The sequence below is a fragment of the Phasianus colchicus genome, chromosome 2 (genome assembly GCF_987193195.1).
Source record: "Phasianus colchicus chromosome 2, bPhaCol1.hap1.1, whole genome shotgun sequence".
Taxonomy (NCBI): domain Eukaryota; kingdom Metazoa; phylum Chordata; class Aves; order Galliformes; family Phasianidae; genus Phasianus; species Phasianus colchicus.
This window is the reverse complement of record NC_143437.1, coordinates 58,441,595-58,461,456: the sequence shown is the minus strand read 5'-3', so window position 1 is coordinate 58,461,456 and position 19,862 is coordinate 58,441,595. Positions and strand designations below refer to the sequence as shown.

Sequence of the window (19,862 nt, the reverse complement as noted above, 5' to 3'; positions counted from 1 at the left end):
CATGTTAAGTATTTCAACATCCCTGTAACAAGCAGAATGAAGTACTTCTCTATTCAAATGAATAAAAAAATTCACTTCACGTCCTGATTGACATTCCGTCTTGCAACCATCTCTGTTCTTCTCTAATAAATGACAAAGAGTTGCTATAACGTTTTTCTCGGAACTGTTATTTAACATCTTCCAACCCTGCAAACATATGAGAACATTAAAACACTTTTGTTGGAAGTACATTGTTTGAAAGCTCATTGGCAGAGCAGTTACATCCACTTTTCAAAAACACACATTAATTCTCTCTGCTTTCCCCAAATAAAGGAAAAGGGAAGAATGCAGAAAGAAGGAGCATCACATATATTATATTTTTACTTCCATCTGCCATCTGTTAACAGCTTCAGCTACTTGAATAAATATGTATTTATACTCATGAGGAAATGTTAGTATCTTGTCTACATGTAGTTATCTAGTACAGCTGATCACAAACAGGTCCAAGTTGAGGGCATTCTTACTGAACCAGTGGTTAGAAGTGCATAGAAATATATTTGGGAATAAAAATACACAAAATGAAAAAGCATTCAATAGTAGGTGCTGTTGAATAACTAAATATAAATCAACCCACATCATTCATTGTAACAGGTTTTACATACATACTCACGACCTGCTACACAATGCAAAATTTGCCAGTATGACCTTGCCCTTCAGAAATCAGAGAGAAAAGAAATTACATGTCTAACAAATGTGGCTATGTGGACAGACATGCATAGCCATAATAGGATCTTTTTACTGTTTTGTTTCATATTAATTTGGGAAGTTGGCTTAAACATACTGAAAAAAAAAAAAATCACATCTCTGTCTCATTTTCTTGAGAAAAGTAATTGCTTTTTCACTATATTTCAGCTGTCTCTTTGGCAGACAAACTGCAAAACTCTTGCAGCTCAGATTAGTAGAACTGTCATCTTTGATCCTTCCTGGCTTGGCCTCTTGAATGAGTGAAAATAATCTGAACTAAAATGACACGATTGGATGCCATTTGTAAATACACACCTGGAATAAGGATTTATTTTTTTTTTTCCTGGTGGAAAATATTTTCAGATGAAAAGTGTCAATTGCATCTTTGTGAGAATTTTTCAGTTTTATTCTGAACTTGCTACTCAGCAAGTAATAAATACAACACACAGGACACAAATGGGGTGAATTCATTCAAAGCAGAAGCAAGCCTCCAGGTCATAACAGAGAGCCAATGGTGCCCTGATGCATGAAGAGATTTTCCTGAAAGCAGCCCAGGAAAAAACTACCTAGGCTAGGAGGCTAACTACTTTTACCAGATGTAATGTTCAAAAAGCATGCAAAAGTACCAGTGCACATAGCAATTAGAAGCATATAGCTGTTAAATGAGAATTAAATTTGTCTCTGCTGTGAACTGGTGAGATTACAGCAGCAGATTAATATAAACAAATATCTCCTTCTGACACTCCAAATTCTGGAAATAGCAGTAACCACTGCAGAACCCTAAAAATGCTAGGTCTCACAGCTGCTAACTGACACTGTGTATTGCAGTATTATTTTTTTTTTTTCCATGGGCTCCAGTCCCATATAGCAGCTGAACATACAAAATAAGCGCGCTTTGTTATTTTCATTGTTTGCTGTATGAAAATGTATGCTAAGTAATATACATCTCTTATCAAATACCTTCACCATGCTGAAGGTTGCATCAGTGTTACAAATAATTATTCTCCAGCTGCACTGAGCTTAGCATACGTGTATTTGAGTCCTCCAGTGGACTAAGACACATAGCAGGGATGATGTATCCACCTCCCTTGTCATGTTAAGCAAATCTGAACTGCTCAGTGCATTACGAAATTGAACAACAGAGGCTAAACAAAGCACAGTGTACTTGGGGGACCTGCTGAACTTGCAGTTTCAATGTATGGATGTAGCTGTCAGCAGCTACACCGTACTATATTTTATTCCTGACTTGGGTTTACATACTTAAGTCTGATTTTATTTCACTGGTAAGGTATTGATGGACCACTTTTAACACACCCCCAGTCATCTTCAACTTTATAGCACACTCCTCACACAACAGATTTTATCATCTTTTCTCTGCAACACTGACAACACGGAGCTGCTGCAATGGTGCATGTAGATATAGAATCTACATTACCAAATGCTCTAGCAGGCTGAGTTCAGTGAAGCATATATACCTGTATATATGACATGACAAGGATTAACAGAGTACAGAACATCTAAATCGGCTATCTGGGACCAGTTCTTAAAAACAGTTTATATTTCACTTTGGGAAATGTACATCCTGAGATGCTGCAGCTAACCAGAAGAGACAGAGCAATTGCTGCTCAGACTGAGTTGTTGCTACTTGTTTTCAGGACCATTGTTCTCTTCAGTCTACACTAGCAGCAGCGTACCAGCTCAATATCAATCATTCTTAGAAAAGAGCCTAAAACAGCACAACGGGAACAGCTCATTTGAAGGGAAGAAAACAAGTCTGAAGCAAGAAATTATTCAGCTGAGAAAAATAACACAGGTTCATTTGTAGTACTAAAAAACTGAAAGCTTAGTACAGGTGACGAATTTGGAAATTAGGCAAAAGATAAAGAAAGAAACAAGGCAGAATGTGGCTGCCAGAAGTTTGAACTCTGCATAAATTGACAGAGGTGGTGTCTTACACTGCACACGGAGCTACCAAGTACAGTGGAGAAGAGATAGCACAACTCACTATCAGGAGGCAAAGAGATGGGGGTATTTTTCATTTTAATTGGCTTGGGACAGAAATCTTGAAAGTGAAACCAAAACACTATCCTTAATGTTGCCTTTAATTACTGCTACCTGCCACTGGAATAAAAATAAGAGAATATGAAACACTATTCCCACTGCTACATGGGAACTTGCATTAAGTGGCAGCCACTTGATGCGTTTTCCTAACTCAAAGAAAATCAAAGCTTGAATACGTGATCTAGCAATCACTGAAAGCATATTAAAGCCCACAAATAACCACATACAAATTTACTAATAAAATCTGCAGAACTCAACCTTACTTTAAATAGGATGAGAAAAAATTCTCTGTGGAGAATGCCAGGAAAATACCAATCTTTTCCTGAAAAAAAACATTACTCAAGAATATTTTTCTCAATAGAGACTCATTAAGCACCTTTTCCACATGATTTGAAAATATTGTGCCAAAAAAAAATAGATCTACAAAACTTTTCTTCCTGAATACATAGTATCTGGAGGTAGGAAATCTGTTTTAGCTTTGCAAAACATTTTTATTCTTATTCTCTAAGCAGTCAGCTTCAATTGTAACTAGATTGAAACAGAGGTAAAACAGTTTCAACAGCTCTAAATTGTACACTTTATCTTAAATATCATCACTGTGAAACTACAAGAGGAAACACCTGCAAAAAAACCCTCAACATTAAATAACATTGTTAAAAATTATATATCAACTTGAATCAAAATATTTATACAAAGTCTAAGCATTTAGAAAAGCAATTAAGAACTCCTGTAAGGCTCCTCCGCACACTATGAAAATTTACTACATTTAAAATTACTGTAATTGAAATAATAAAAGCAAAGCAGTGAAACGAAACTGTATTTTAACTTAAACGCAAATTGTTTTTTCCTTTAATAAACTATTATGATTTTAAACTACAAGACATATCAGTGCAAAAACTGTAAATCCACCTTTAACATCTGGTAATTTTTCTTGGATAACATTTCAGATATTCATCTAACTCTTACAGGAATTTCCCTATGTGACTTTCATATATGTTAAGTATCTCTCCCTCCTTTCTCTTGAATACACAGAATCTAACAAAAAAATGTTCAAGTTATTAAACTTTCCAATTTATATGCTTTGACCCTTTTTTTTCCTTTTCATGAAAAAGTTTTTGATTTTTTTTGTTCCGATTTTTAAATGATTAACATTAATCCCAAATTCAGATTTTAGACAAAAACATCCTGAACACACTGACTACACTTAAAGCAGATCTTACTCTCATTTTCAATTGATATCTATTTTCCGAAAGCAAATGTCATCAACTATTATTGCAAAGAATAAAGCGTGCCTCAGAAATACTCCTGCATGCACTTGTAGCTATCAGCACTCCAGAGGCAATTTAACTACGCAGTAAATAATGCCTCTGGAAGGATTTGCTGCCCATTATTAACGTCCCAGCATTGAGAAGTGGGAGCCAAAGTTACAGCTTCCCATTGTTTTTTGCCTGCTTTCACCTTCTGGTTTTTAGTACTCCAGCCACTAAGAATCCCTGCTAATAACCCTCTCCTCTTGCAGTCCTTATAAGTATTCAGATGCTTAGCTGTATCTCAGGCCAACTTCTCAGCACATGTCCCAATGCAGCCAGAAACCACCAACAAAACGCCATAGAGATGATGATGGAGCATCTTTCCTATGTGGAAAGGCTGAGGTTCTACAAATACTGAAGGGGGGAGGGGGTGCAGAGGACAGAGCCAGACTCCTTTCAGCAGCACCCAGACAAAAGACCATGGGCTCAAATTCAAACAGAAAAGGTTCCACTGGAGCATCAGTAAGCACTTCTGTACTGTTCAGGTAACCAAGCATGGCACAGTTGCTCAGAGCCTGTAAGGTCTCCTTCCTGGGGATCTTCAAAGCCTCCTGAGCATGGTTCTCAGTGCTCTGCTCATGCTGGAATTGGGCCACATGAAACCCAGAGGTCCCCACCAATCTATTCAGTGATTCAGTGGCCCCTGCCATAGCCAATGGTTTCACTTTCTCCAGGGCGTGCTTTTGTCACAGGTGAGAGGAATCCATGACCATGAGATCTGCTATGGAACTTGGGGTTAACCTGACAAAGCTGGGCAGGTTGTGCACTGCTTGCACTCACAGAGCCTTTCCTGTAATTTATCACGCTAAAGATTTCCAAGAAAAAGACCTTGCAGCAGATGGCATCTGTTACATGTTTGGAAAATTCCACTCCCAAGCATGAACACTGGGCACCTGCATAATGCAGACTTGTCTCTGAACAGCTCTAGAACAAGCTAGAGCTACCAACCATTGCTGAGAAAATAATCTCCCAGATCTTAACTAGTTTTGTTGCAGTGTAATCAAAGGGAGGTCTGAGTTCCAGCTTGCTCTCCTGTAGCCCTGCTTCATCAAGTCTGGTCACAGCACTGAAGGTAGAGCAGAGCTGACCTACTGGCTACACAGAGGCCAGGCTGTCTCATCACAATCCCATCCCAGCTACAAAGCCCTGCCCTGCTCCCCACATTTGGGGAGTCATCGCACTTCTCAGCAGACATACTAAACCCACTAACCTCATGTATCAACCATCTTTTTTCTGCTTGGTTGAGCTGGGTTTTATTTTGGCAGTTTGCAATTTATTATTTTATTACTATCAGCTATTTTGTTTTCCTGTCATGGCAAGAACCTGCTGAAGGAGAAAGCCAGGGGAAGAGCAGCAAATATCAGGTCAACACACTGCCTCCAGGACTCATCCAAATCAAAGGAAGCAGCTCTGGTTTTGCCTGCACAGGCAGCCATGAACCACAGCAAGGCTACAGCCTTACACGTGTACTGTGCCAGTCAGCTGGTATCACTGGAAAAGAGGAAAAATGGAAGAAAAAAACAAAAACAAAGAAAACCCAACCAAATAACGAAAAGAAAACAAACAAACAAACAAACACCACAAAAGCTATTTCTCAACTAGATCTATTCTTCACTGTTCACTTCAAAACTCCACAAGCTCCTTCCCTGCCAAAAATGTAGAGAGAAGCACCAAGTTAGAAGAAACCAGAAACAGGCAAATGGTATCAGAAATTGCCTATGCAGGAAACGTCACCAAAAAAGTATTTGCAAACCAGCACAACAACAACAACAAACACAGTTGTGTTGTACACTTTGCCTCCATCCAAGCCCAACCCTAACTATTTTCCACAAACTTATCAGGAACGGTCATTGTGAAAGTACAAGGAATTCAAATGCATTAGCCAAACAGTGCCTGGTAAATAAAGCAACCAATGTGCTTGTATTTCAAGTGTTCTTAGCACAAAAAAAGCTTTGCAGTCTTGGCCATGCACAGTTCTAGAACCAGTTTTAATCCCACAGTTGGCCCACAGTAGCTAAATCTGCATGGATTTTAAAATGAAAAACCAGTTTTCCCATTTTAATTAACAACCTAATTAAACTGGAGAAAAGGATGACTTCACTTTTGAGTAACATTATAACCTTGCATGTAATTATTAAAAGTATCTGTAACTGGATTACACTGATGTTTTTCAGATTCACAGAAAAAGACATGAACATTACTGCCTGTATTGATACTGCTACTCCATTTTGAGAGCAAGCAAAACATATATATGCTGAAAGTAAAATGCTCACTAGCTTTAGGAGTAGAAACATGAAGACATCTATCTGCATTTCAGCAGATTTCTCTGTCCTCTGATTGCAGTCAACCAGATACTGAAACAAGCACACTTTTCACAATGTTGCTTTATCACACATGATACTCTTGAAAAGGAAAAAAATGTATATACGTATACAAGCAATGTTCATGCACACTGGAAAAGGAAATATCTACTGTTGCACAGTTTTGAAAAAGGAAAAAACTAATTTGGGGGGCAGTTCTTCAGTCAAATATGCAGAAGCTAAATTAGGTCCATAAAGCTGCAGCCAAAGACAATGTACGTGTGTAGTTTAACTGCTTTGTTGTGACAAAATACTCACTTAGCACATTTTTCAATTTCAATGCAATATTTATCTAACACCTGTAAACAAGTAATATATTTAGATGCATGCCACGTTCTATTTCACTTAAATTTCTGAATCAAGAGAGAGATAAAACTGAAACCAGTTGCACAGCTTTGTGAAAGATACCGATGATGCTACATGTTATCCTTTGAACAATTTAGTAATAAATCGACGCTTGGGCAATGTAATTCAAAGCAAATTCAACACTACCAAGAATATCTGATGTTGCAGCTCTTTATGGAACACTACACAGCCGCCGTTAAGTTCTCTTTCATTGTTCAAATACATGTGGTTCCATAACTGAGTCCAGGACCAAAAATAACATTTCACTTCAAGGTTATTTTTACCCTTATAAAAATGAAAGCAGAAAAAAACTAGGCACTGGGATAGCCGTGTTCATGTATACATGCACCTCCATGACACAGATACCAATTGGTCTTCTCTCAAGGTCTATTATTGAGAAAATATTCTTTGGTAGCATAGAAATTTGACTACAATGCTTTGTAAGTTGCTTGGTATTTTTAATTTGTAACAACAACAACAACAGACACCACCACACTGACAGCTTATCACAAGTTTTGGCATATTACAAAATTGTTTACCAATTCCATCCACATAGCACAAATTCCTATTCAGTGTGGCAGGTTTTTTTCTTTTTTTTTTTTTTTTAAGAAATCTGTTGTTGTTTTGGTTTGTTTATTCTGCAAAAGTACAAGCATAGCATGAAGGACAGCATATATTTGTTCTGCCAATAGAAAAAATCAAATATCATACTGGAAGTGTGTGATTATAAAGCAAGGAAGGGACGTGTGACAGTGTAGTGAGAAGGGGGGGAAGGAAGGCAACACCGACATTGATCTCTCTGAGGCCCCTTCCAAGGGCGGTAATTGGGAAAACATGGAATGGAATAGTGGTACAGAAAGAACCAGTGTCATGATTCCCTTGTCCAAAACTGTGGGTGAAGGAGAAGAGGGAAGCCAATACCACCATATTGCTGCCCACCCTGTTAGCAAATCAACCTGCAGCACAGCCAGAAAAAAGTGCTCTTCTCATTGATGCAAATGTAATGCAACTCAAAAAAAAAAAAAACAAAAAAAACCACAAAGAGGCATACTTGTGAACACTGCAATTGTTTCTTTGCTCATTTTGTGAAGGTTTTACTATAATCATCTAACCACAATCAAGATGACACGGGAGAGAAGTGGGGTTTTGTGTGAGATACATGAGTATGTGCACCTATAAAATCACAAGAAGAAAAAAAAGAGCAGAGGAAAGATTACCTGCTTCCTTTCCTGCCTTAAAGTCCACAAAGTTAGAGACTTTCTTCTTTATTTTCAGATGAAATCAATTTAAGTTAATCAGTAAATTTTGAAGATAAACTGATCCTAACAAATCTACTAATACTAAAACCTACCAAAGCTACAGGATGTGAGCATAACACATACTTAAAGGGCAGCCTCACATATTGCCACGTATATATGCTGGATATAAAGCATTTTGCTGCTGTAGCTTATCAGCTGGAAGATACAATACACTCATTTCTTCTCTTCTGTTGTTGGCAAAGCAAACTAGAGATGTTCCAGCAGGCAGTTTGTACACCTGCTACTGAATGTGGTGCAATCTTTGTTTCTTCTGACTTCTGCAAAAGCCAGTAGAATGTCACCAGAAACCAACACAACTGCTGCGTTACGAAACTTTTTAGTTCTGTCTTATAGTTCAAGAACACCATTAGAATGCCACCATAAAATCCTTAACATTTGATTTTTCTTCCAGTGCTTCAAAATTACACTGGGAAGGCTGGCATTAAAGGATTTTTTTTTTAAAGGCTTATCTCAAAATCATTCCGATTGAACAAATATACTTTTCTTCCTTGTAAATGATTTTGCTCTTTAAAGAGCAGAAAAATTCTACTGCCTCCAAGGTGACAAACTTATATCTCATATTTGAAGAGCTAAAAACCTGCAGCGTTGAAATTTTAGTCCCTAAACATACCATTGTGTATATAGCACAATAAAAAAATAGTATTTTGCACCATTCAACAAAAGAGAATAGACAAAAAACTTTGTCTTTTCGCAGATAACACCTAGAGAAGAATGCACAGTCCAAGAGATAAATTCATTGCTTGGCACAGCATGCTAAGTCTACATTTTGCTCTAATTGTTAATTTTCTTATCCAAGCAAGAGCTCAATCACTCAACACAAAAATCTGATGTTAGAAAACTTCTGAAGCTAACTTACATGGGTACAGAACAGCCACATAACATCACCCCCAGTAAAGGCAAGAACAGCTATCCTGCAGCAGGGCAGGGAAGTGACACAGCCAAAACCCCACAGCAGGGTGCCCACTCCACTCATGCTCTCCTGGGGGCAAATTGATGCTCCCCAGCACTGCCTTGAAGATGTCATGCACCAATGTTGTTGCAGCCCCACACGGAGGCAGAGCCATGGGTTGGGTTTCCACCCTGCTATTTGGTTGAGGGGCTATTCAGGCACAGGTAGCTGCAAAAACAGAGCTGTCTACCCAAAACATTTTCAGTTACAGAGCCCTAATCCAGAAGAAAAAAAAAGTACACAAAGGACATAAAAAAGGTCTAGTAGACCATATGCAAAAGACATTAGCAGACCTTGAAGTCCCAGTTTAAAACTAAAGGGAAGATTTTGATTAGGTTAGGAGGTAATTCTTTACCGAGAGGGTGGTGAGGCAGTGGCACAGGCTATCCAAAGAAGCTGTGGATGCCCCATCCCTGGAGGTGCTCAAGGCCAGGTTGGGTGTGGACCTGGGCAGCCTGAGCTGGTGGGGGGCAGCCCTGCCCATGGTGCCAGGTTGGTGCTGGGTGGGCTTTGAGGTCCCTTCCAACCTAAGCCTTCTGTAATTCTATGACATTATGATACACAAAGCCATGCAGAAAACTAGACAGGCTTACAAGACTGCACAGGGCTGCTTCTCAGCAGCCACAGTGCTTTGTGGAAGTAATCCATTCCAAACAGTTTTGTACCAATTCTTTAAACCTTCTGGGAGATGTACATAAAGACATTTAGAAAATAGTGAAGGAGCTGCACGACTGACAGAGAGAGATCTTTCAAAGACTGAAATAATGTCAGCAAAGGCTGCATAGCAGTAGCTCCTGGCTTGGAGCCCAGAGCACTCTCCACCTGACGGCACCATTGTTTGACATCCCACAGGGCACTGATTAGTCTGCAAGTTTCCCATCACTACCCCATAGCAAGAAAATTGTTCTCTGGTGTTTCAGAATAGCCAGAACAGGGCTACTATTTACCTCACTGGCAGGAAGAGGCAAGGACAATGGGGAAAGAAGGGGAAAGGAGTGATCTTTAAATTCTTCACAGTACCTTTTGGACAAAGTGAAAAAAATCACAGAACCACAGAATTGTAGGGGTTGGAAGGGACATCCAGAGGTCACCAAGTCCAACACCCCCTGCAAAGCAGGCCCCTACAGCAGGCTGCATAGGTAGGTGTCCAGGCACGTCTTGAATATCTCCAGAGAAGGAGAATCCACAAGCTCCCTGGGCAGCCTGTTCCAGTGCTCCATCACTCTCACCGTGAAGAAGTTCAGAATCAACAGTGCTGTTTAACACAGAACTTGAATAATTGGAGAGTGATTCCAGTGCAAAGAAACTGAGACACTTTACTTTCCCATTTTGGAATTATGAATATTTTTTTCCTTCCTAACAACCACCTCAGTTAGTTTGTCAATGTCACCTCAGAGTCTAAACAAAAGAACAGAACTATGTACCAGATGGAGAGAATTTGAAAGATACGAGACATTTACTTCCCTATGAGAAGGTCATATCACCAGTCAACAAAGGATTCCTATCAGACACTTCTGTGGATGAAGAAAACCTTTGGACTTCGCTCTAAGCCTCAGGCTTGTTCACCACTTAGCATTAAAAAAAAAAAAAAAGAAAGAAAAGAAAACATTAACAAAAATATATTTAAAAAAAAAAAAAGAACAAAAACCCCTATAACACATTGTGCACACCATGCTACAAACTCAAAACAACTTTCCTCTAGAGCATTTCATCATGCCCTAAATAATAGAAGTCAAAAAAAGGACAAAAAGATAGGTGGCTGCATAATTCTCAGCACTTTTTTTTCAACACTAGCATTATTAGGGAAAAAAATAATAATCCAGGAAGTGTACAACGTCCAGCAAAAATACCTAGCAACACTGCATCTTTCCAGTGCAGCAACGAGTTCAGACTTTTAAATCAAAGTCCCTGACTGTTAAAGGGAAAGCTGTTTAGAAAGTGGTTTGGTTCCAGCTTTTGAATATCAGAGATTTTAGTGAAGTTCTGATACTGATTCAACGCTGCCTTATTATCCTTTTTCTTTTATTTTCACTTACTTGTAGTCTGGAAACCCCTTGCACTGTGCAATTAATTACTCTGAATCTTTTCAGAATCTGCATAATGAATTTCAGAGTATTACCAGTTCCTACTTTCTTCTAGTGACCTACTTCAAGTGTCTATCATTGATTTTTGCCATAATCTCTTTCATTCATTTCACTTTGCCTGAAAATAAAAACATCTTTTATGAGCAGAGTGGGAGAGTGTACCATTGCTGGCTGCCTGGTACTGTGATATTCACAATTTTTCTTAGACTCTTTTCGTAGGATCTTGCAAAAACTGTTAAAAGGATGACAAAACTTCAGCTGCTTATGTAAGGAGTACTTATGCCGTCCAAGTATAGACTAAAACCCTAAAAAAGAAAAATCTTGACAAAAAGAACCATCCAGAGCTTTATTTATACACCACAATTTAAGTCAATTTTGTAACTCTGACAAGTTGAATCAGGCACTCTAAGGTAGCTGATTAGCAATAGTGTGTTTTAAACTTCACTGGATGACAAACCTTGCTGTATGACAGGAGGGGAACGCTACCAGCTTTTCATAATCTTGGTAATAAGGATAATAAAAAATTTGCATACCACCTTGCTGATGAGTAGAATGTTTCCAAAAAAAAAAAAAAGCAATGAGGTTAGTCAGAAACTTTTCATGAGAAATTAAGAACTGTCTGAAAAATATTATATATTTATCTCAAAGAAAGTCTTCATGAATTTATAGACAGCTAGTTTTCCACCCGAGACTTAAATGCAATTAAAGGAAATTTATAGCATGAACTCATACAGCACATTAACCTCCACATTCTTTCATGGCTTTTGGAAATGCCAAGCATCTGCTAAATTTTCATCACCTTACCCTGAAGATAGCTTCTGTCTTGCAGAGAACGATAAAAAAAGTCAAAATACTCATCAACTTCCTAGAAATAGGGTTATTCAGTGGGGAAAAAAAAGTTCTTCATCTTATATGTACATACAGTTCACTGTAATAATGCATTGCTAAAAGTACATTTCCACATTAGTTTTAATAAGTTTAGATCATACTTAGTAAAGTACATAATACTTTGTATACTTAGCATACTTAGTAAAGCTAAACACAGAGCACAGTAAAAACAAAAAGCTGCTCACAGAATGTAACATAAGGCGGTGAAACAGTGGAAAACTTCAAAAAATTTAAACAGAAAAGTAAAAAGGGAAGGGGCAAACTAAAAGAATTATGTTATTTTGTTAAGTGCTAGCTTATTGCTAAAATTTGCTTTTTAGATGTACAAAAGCTTTAGAGACAAAATTCTGTGACTTTATTCAGTAGAAGACTAAGGGAGGGCAACTTCAAGTACTGTTCAGGCTCCCCAGTCCTGTAGCTTGTTAAAATCAAGGTGGACAAAGTCTTTCCTTCTCCTGGCTGCTAAAAAGGCAGCTTCTGCAGAGTGCTCTCTGCTTGCAATGGAGAAGTACCCTGCAGTCACCAATTTAGATTAGGCTGACAAATTTTATTTGATAAACAATAATATCAGCTATTTTTATTTATAAAATTTGATACTAATTTATTATTTTTTCTCCTTTTAACATGCCCCCCAAAATTATGTCCCAAATTGACTAACAAAATTAAATCCATCAAGCTAGTAATTATATAAGTTTTCAAATGACAATTTAGAAGTATTTCAGTTTTGTAGGTCTTGAGTTCTATGCCTAAAAAGAAAAAATTAGGGACACACATATAATATATATCTTAAACATTCACTTTCTTTCCCACCACCATCTTCCTATCACTCAGCCAGTGCTATGCTCACACGTAATTTCCAGATTGAAGAAAAATACCACAATTACAGCTAGCCATTTATGGCAGAACATACACGACTGAAAATACACCACAGAAGGGTTGAAGCTAGCACTCTCATTTGTAAGAAAAGTGCAAGAGAATCAGGAAAATCTCCAGTAATCATGGTGGAACATTTTAGCCATGATGGGACTTGTTGAGGCAACATTCATTTTGTATGCTATAATTTCCCAGCTTGATGACTGGAATTGGAGAATTCCTTTGAGAGCTATAAGTGCATTGTGATTTACACAACTAAATTATTAAAGTCTTGCCAGTAATCACTTTGCTAGAACTTGATTTTTATTTTGTCCTCACCAAATTGATAAATATCTCACAAGAAATGGGTAGAGATATGATGGATATGCTTACACCTGTTTCATGTTTATCCTAACAATTAAAAATATATATTTGTATTGACAAGCCTTTGAGAAGCAGAAAGTTCATTACCAAAAAGCATTTTTCAGAGTAACTTTTCAACAAACTGTATTTAAAAAACAACAAAACCACAAAAACAACAAAAAAGTCTTTTGTTTAATTGCTATCTACCAGCAGCAGAGAACATTCAGCAGTTTACAAAGTGTTTCTGACATGAAAGCAACATTATTCATATTTAATTATATTTCCAAACGGGCTCAATTTTTCATCATTAGTGATAATGATAAAGTGGTAGAAGTGTTTTTATCAAAGAAAAAAATCAGAAAGATGGAAACAGACAAAAAATATTTCATTGTGTATTAATAAACTAGGAATGAAACAGCTAACGGACAGTCATTCTAAATTCTGAGGAGCCACTAAGTATTCCCAAAGGCATTTCACAAAGAGAAAAACAATGAACCTACACAGGAGAAGCATTTCAGTAACTTTCATGGAGTCGCTGAACGGCTTGGGTTGGAAGGGACGCCAAGAATCATCAGGCTCCAACTCCCCTGCTGCAGGCAGGGCCGCCAACCTCCACACTTAATACTAGATGTCAAGGCAATCTGATTGCAACTTTCAGCACCTACCAAACACAGCCTCTTGAAGGTTTTAAGAAAAAAAAAAAACTTAAAGAAAAATTAACTGGCTTTTTTCTATAATTATAGATTTAGTCAGCCTTTTCTAGCACATTTTACTAAGCAATCCTTAAATCTCTGCTATAAAAAAAAATCTAGTAATTCCCTCAAACTGAAGTTGTAATTCATGTTTTGTTTCTGAGAATTCTTAAGAGATTGGAAAAACTTTTCATAGTATGCACAGAACAATATTAGGTATATTTATGAATAAAGCATCTTTCTTCTCACATAGATACCTTGGCCTTCTCTTCTCCTGGAAGCTCAGAAGGGGCCAGTTCAGCTTAGTGTCTTAAGAGGATTCCTCTCTTACATCACCAAAGCTCAGATATTTCCCTTATTGTTTTCTATACCTGTATTTTTATCTAACTTTTATCTAAATCAGTCCAGTCATATTCTTTTAACCAAAGAATGTAAAATTTACATTTGATCTGCCTAGGAATAGAGAAACAAATTAAATGCACATCCATTTACACAGAACTTGCCTCGTCTCCTTAAGCTCACATCTGACATCTACAACAGCTCCAGCTCCACCCGACGCAGACTTCCAACAGTCTACAGTCTGCTGTCTGAACCGCTTTTTCTTTCTTTTCAGTCTGGTTCACCAAAGAGACTGAAAAGGCCCTTAAGTCTAGTAATTGTAGAAGTAGAAAGGATTTCTCTTCTTGCCAGTCCTGGTTTTGCAGCTGTTAATCGTACTCCACTCGACTGCACCTTTTTCCAGGCAAAAGAAACTTAGCTTTCTGAGCATTTCACTCCTGCATGCCTACAACACTGCTCTGCTGGCATTAAATCCTCATGCTGGGATTTCCACAAAGCTCACACTGTTTCACAACCCAACATTCAAGACTTGCAGCAGGTTTTAACATGACCTTCATAACTATTTATAAGTGTGTTTCTTAAAAAGCTTAAATACTATTCCTATATTTAATTCTTATGTAGTTAACAAAATCACACTATTTGTAAGTTTTATTAACTCAACATACCTCTGATATTATTTTAAGTCACTTTCTGTATTCCAGTTTAAATGAAATCCTTTGAAAATACCAGTCCTCTGATATCAGTCTGTTCTTCTCAATAACTGCTTCTTTGAATTTTCCTGATTCTGCTTTTCACTTCAAAGTTAACAACTGTACAGAATTAAGAAGATTTATCTTAGAAATAGGAAGTGGGAGTTAAGGGGGGTTGGGTTTCTTCTCAACCCGGCCTGTAACTTGGTTCTACGCAGTTCACAAACGCTTTATGTACTATTGCACTTTCTACTAGCATTTCACTTGTTTGCTTTAGTTGATAATGCTGAAAGGAAGCAACAACATTCACTTCCTGCCTTCCTAATCTTTTCCCCACAAGTACACTAACAATCTCACATCTCTGCTTATTTAGAATAAACTGATTTCATATCCAAACAGACAGCAAGTTTTCCTATTTCATGAGAAACCTTATCTAGCATATGACCTGAATGCATGTGCCATTAGTTAATTTTCAGTCAATCTGCCACTCTCCCATTATCTATCAATTCTATCATTGTTTCAAGATCTTGAAGCAATCTTAAGAGAAAATAACATTTAAAGATCTTTGAGCTACTGAAACATTTATAATCATTAAATCATCAAAACTAAAATAAAGAACACATCCATTGTCCAAATTAGGACAGGTCAGAAAAAAATAAAATGATTAGTCTCTCTAGAGTTCTCCTTCTAAGTGGTTCTGTATCATTATTATTTCTTAGCTGATAAAAGAATATCGACATTTCAGTATTTTTAGTTTGCTAGTTACATTTCTAAGTGTAATCATCACCCTTATCAAACAGGTACCTCAGCTAGTCTATTTTTAACCTATAGAGCACCATTACTGCAAAATGAAGTTTTAAGGATTCAAAAAGAAACCAAATAATTAATTCTTAGCAAGACAGAGATTTGTGGTTCCAAGTCAAGTTTCCTTTAGATAAAATCATGAGCTAGAGCTCTACGACAAAGAAGTCCTATGAGACATGAAAAAAGACTTCCATGCTGATGAATAACTCAACTCAAAACTGACACTAAACAAAAAACAAAAACTCGCACACATCCATGAAGAGCAATATGACTATGGCCTCAAAGGACTACTTAAGCTCATAAAAATACCAGCCCATTTGTGTGAACAAGCAGGCAAGCATCAGCAGTGTGAACATTTCCCCTCCTGTTCATAAAATAATTGAAATAATTGTGCTTTACAACTCACTGCATTAACAATTTTCCAGTTCTCCCCCAGATTAATTTTTAATTTAAAAATCAACTGTGTCATACATGATTTCAATATTTTGCTGGATGACCAAGCAAGGAAAGAATGAATTTTAACAGAGTCTAACGTGAGATAATGTGAAAGCTGTAACGTAAGTGAAAAATGGCCATGCTTCTAAGATAAAGCCCCAGCCACCAATCTCATTGTCAAGCCTGGCCATCTGTCAACAGAAACCTGATTTACTGCATATAGTGCTGCTATACTTGATTACTACTATACTGATATAAAAGGCTCCTCGTTTTTTTAAGCATACCAAAAGCTACTTTCTAGCAATGTAAAAGAGTTAATAAAACACCTCCTCAGAAACCAGACTTTACAAAACCAGTTTTCAGACCTTGAAATCAAATTCCACATCATTTCAATGTCATGGATAGATCAAATTATTTCACGAATAAGAAAACCAAGGAAACAAAAGGAAAAAAAAATGCTAATAAATAAACATCAGTTTCACCTTCTAAGTACAGTTACTAGCAATCGCACTGATGTTTGTTTCTTACGGAGATGATTTTAATGATGGGTAATAGCAATGTCTTTTAAGAAACGTTTCCACAGTACCTCTTGTCAAGACGACCATCAATACAGAGGCCATTTTTCTTCATTTGATAACTAGTCCAGATACCTAACCTGTTTGCAAGAGCACCAGTGAACCAGAGCATCCTCAGATAATGGCCTGTAAGCACTACACACATTGTGAACTTACACTGTGTGGTAACAGCTCAGAGGAGCATGCCTAGTACCACTCCTTCCCCTTCCTTGTGCCAGGACAAAAATGCCTTTGTACAAGATTCATACTTCACATCAAATACCCACTGAGTGAAACAGCTGCAGGTACTTGCTGAGGTTAATCAAACAAATCAAAGAACAGCATCTAGTAATAAGACGACAATTTTTCTCTTAAAACAAGAGGCCTACGCTGCAGGTGGTTTTGTCCCAAGCAAGAGGAAAAAAACATGTCCTGAGCAGCTGCTCATTAGGTGAGCACCATTCTGCCTGAACAGCAAATGAAACAAATGTCATGTGGAAAAAAACACATTTACAGTCATGTAATTAGACACAGTAACACAGGCATATCCAAAAGAGGAAGGAAGACAGGTACAAATTACAGTTGCACAGGCAATTTATTTCTGGGAGTTTATCATTTTTGATGCCTCTGAACTTGGACCTCATCATTTCATTTAAAGAGGCTTCTTTCCTGTTAATTTTTTTCTCATTATACAATAACAGATAATCTTGACTAATCAATTCCTATTAAAAAAACTTATATCCCCAAATATTTATTTGAAATCAAACAGAAAAATAAGGGCACCGAGAAAATAAAAGAACAGATCAAAATTAATGCAAACCACATAGGATCTAGCTGTAAACATTATACAGAGGTGAGAACTTGTTTCAAGCCTACCTGATACTCATTGGGCCAGAAGGTGCTGACAGCCAGCTCTGCTCGAAGCCAGTCTTTGCCAGTGGAGCCAGTGACATTCCAGATGGGATTAGCCAGCGGCCCTTTGTTCACCCTAACCAAGATGTTCAGAGTTCCTGGGTTTGCTCCACTCTTGCTATACAGAAGATAACTGAAATCGATACAGTGAGTATCATTTTCTTTCATTGTTGGAAGCTGAAGTCGAGTCTTTTCTCCAGGGTCATGGTCCGATGAAATCACTATCATATATGACCCTAAAGAACATGGGAATGGGAAAGGGGAAATAAGAAGAAAAAAAAATAGTAAGTAAAGATAAATGCCAAGAAGATGATTGTTCACAGTAAAAAAAAAAAAAAAAATGAAATGCATACATTTTCATATCACAAAAACTCAAAATTCACACATGAAATCTAGCTAGCTATAAAATGCCTAGAAATGCCACTGAAGTAGCATCTACAGAAGATATAACATATCTCTAAAGACCTCTGTAGATGATTCCAACTAGAAACATTTCTCTCCCCTGCTTTAAGATCAGATAATTGGAAGTAGGATCACAGTGCTCAAAAATAACGAGAAGAACAAAGGATCGTCATTATTTTTGAAGTCATTGGGGCCAAAATTCTCTCAATTTGCTCAACTGGTTTCCTGAAAATGAAAAATATGGAATAATAAGGCCCACATTCCTTAGTGCTGCTTTACCAAATCTTCCTCCACCCAGGAAGAGGCTTGAATTTTAGATATACTGGCAACAGAACTAGATCACTTAGGACAAGCCACATTTGTTGCTCATTTGCCAAATGGGTTTGAAATGAACACGAAGGCTTCTATTCCTGGAAGGGAGCCCATCCTATAAATTTATTTTACAAGTACACAGAAGATAGAACAAGTTGAGCCTGTCTAGCTACAGAGGCAGAAAGCAGAAAACAGATGTTTAACAAGGTGATACAGGACATAAATAGTGAAATAGTTTGTCCACGTGCTCTGCACAATGAACAGTAAAGACATGGCTGCCAGTCTATTTTACTGTACCCCAGCCTTACAGCATCCTCATTCCTTCAAGAGCAATGACTCTATGTCAGTGCGCTACCTAGCAAATTAATCCAACACAACAAGCCTTCTGAGATACTCCATGTTTCAAGTGTGTAAAACTTTGCAGCGAGGTGGAAAAAGCCAGCTCAGTATAGAACCTGAATCCCTGCCATAGTCTTACTTAATGGTTGCAGAACATTTATATTGATAGATTTTGCTTCTGCTTTACTTAAGAGAACCATTATAAAGAACCATTCTTTCTGAACACTCAGATAAAACTCAAACTTACAAAATTAGACTAAATTTAAAAAATTTTTACAATTACAAGCACTTGCCCAAAATGAGTAGTCCTGAGTATGTATGTGAATATTATTGATTGAAAACCTTCTCTTAAGCATACACTTCTGTAAACAATTACATTTATGCACATGAAGTTTTGTCTTTTGATTTTTATCCAACCAGGAAATACTGTGTTCGAAGATGTTCTAAACAAATGTACCTACCATTCTGGAAACTGTTGGCATGCAGTTCATCAGAAGATGATGAAAACTTATGCATGTTGATTAAATCATCATTGTGAGATAGTAACTTACTACCTTATAAGTCAATTTTGTGCTAAAAAGTTTGTAACAAAAAAGGCAGCAATACAGCAGAAATCAGCTCTTTTTATAGCATAGTTCAGGAATTTTTTAAATACTCCTCTTCAAAATAAAAACAACATCACATAATAAGCATCTAGTTAGTATTTAGAATTACACATAGAACCTTTGGTTGATTAACTTTTAAAAGAGAATTGACAGACTATCAGTTAATTGCTATCTTGTTATCATTAATAGCCACTTTTACAGGCACAAAGAATTGCATTACACTACGTAGGTTTGCTATTAGAGAACTCCAATGATTATGGTTTAGAATCAATCAAAAAATTTCACACAAGCTCTTCCAAGAAGTGTTGCTATACTATGATCACCGGTGGGCAGTTATTATGCCTCCTGTCTCTAGAACAAACTTATTTAGAGAAAAACTGTTTGTAATCTCTGTCTTAATGCATACTGTCTTCTAAGCACCAGATTGTTCATGAATGATAAAATACAGGATATTATTTTGCAAATTTGGGAGCAAAAACTATGCATTTGGCAGGGGAAGGTTATGTCAGCAATTGTGGGATGTTC

At 37.2% G+C, this 19,862-nt stretch overlaps 1 protein-coding gene across 1 annotated transcript in view; it reads right to left on the bottom strand.

Annotated features, from left to right (window-relative positions):
- Positions 1–19,862, bottom strand: part of PTPRK (protein tyrosine phosphatase receptor type K) — a 395,041-nt gene that overhangs the window by 243,062 nt on the left and 132,117 nt on the right. Inside the window, exon 5 of the mRNA XM_090136137.1 lies at positions 17,644–17,915. Within this exon, the coding sequence (XP_089992263.1) occupies positions 17,644–17,915 (272 nt within the window). The remainder of the gene's footprint in view (positions 1–17,643; positions 17,916–19,862) is intronic.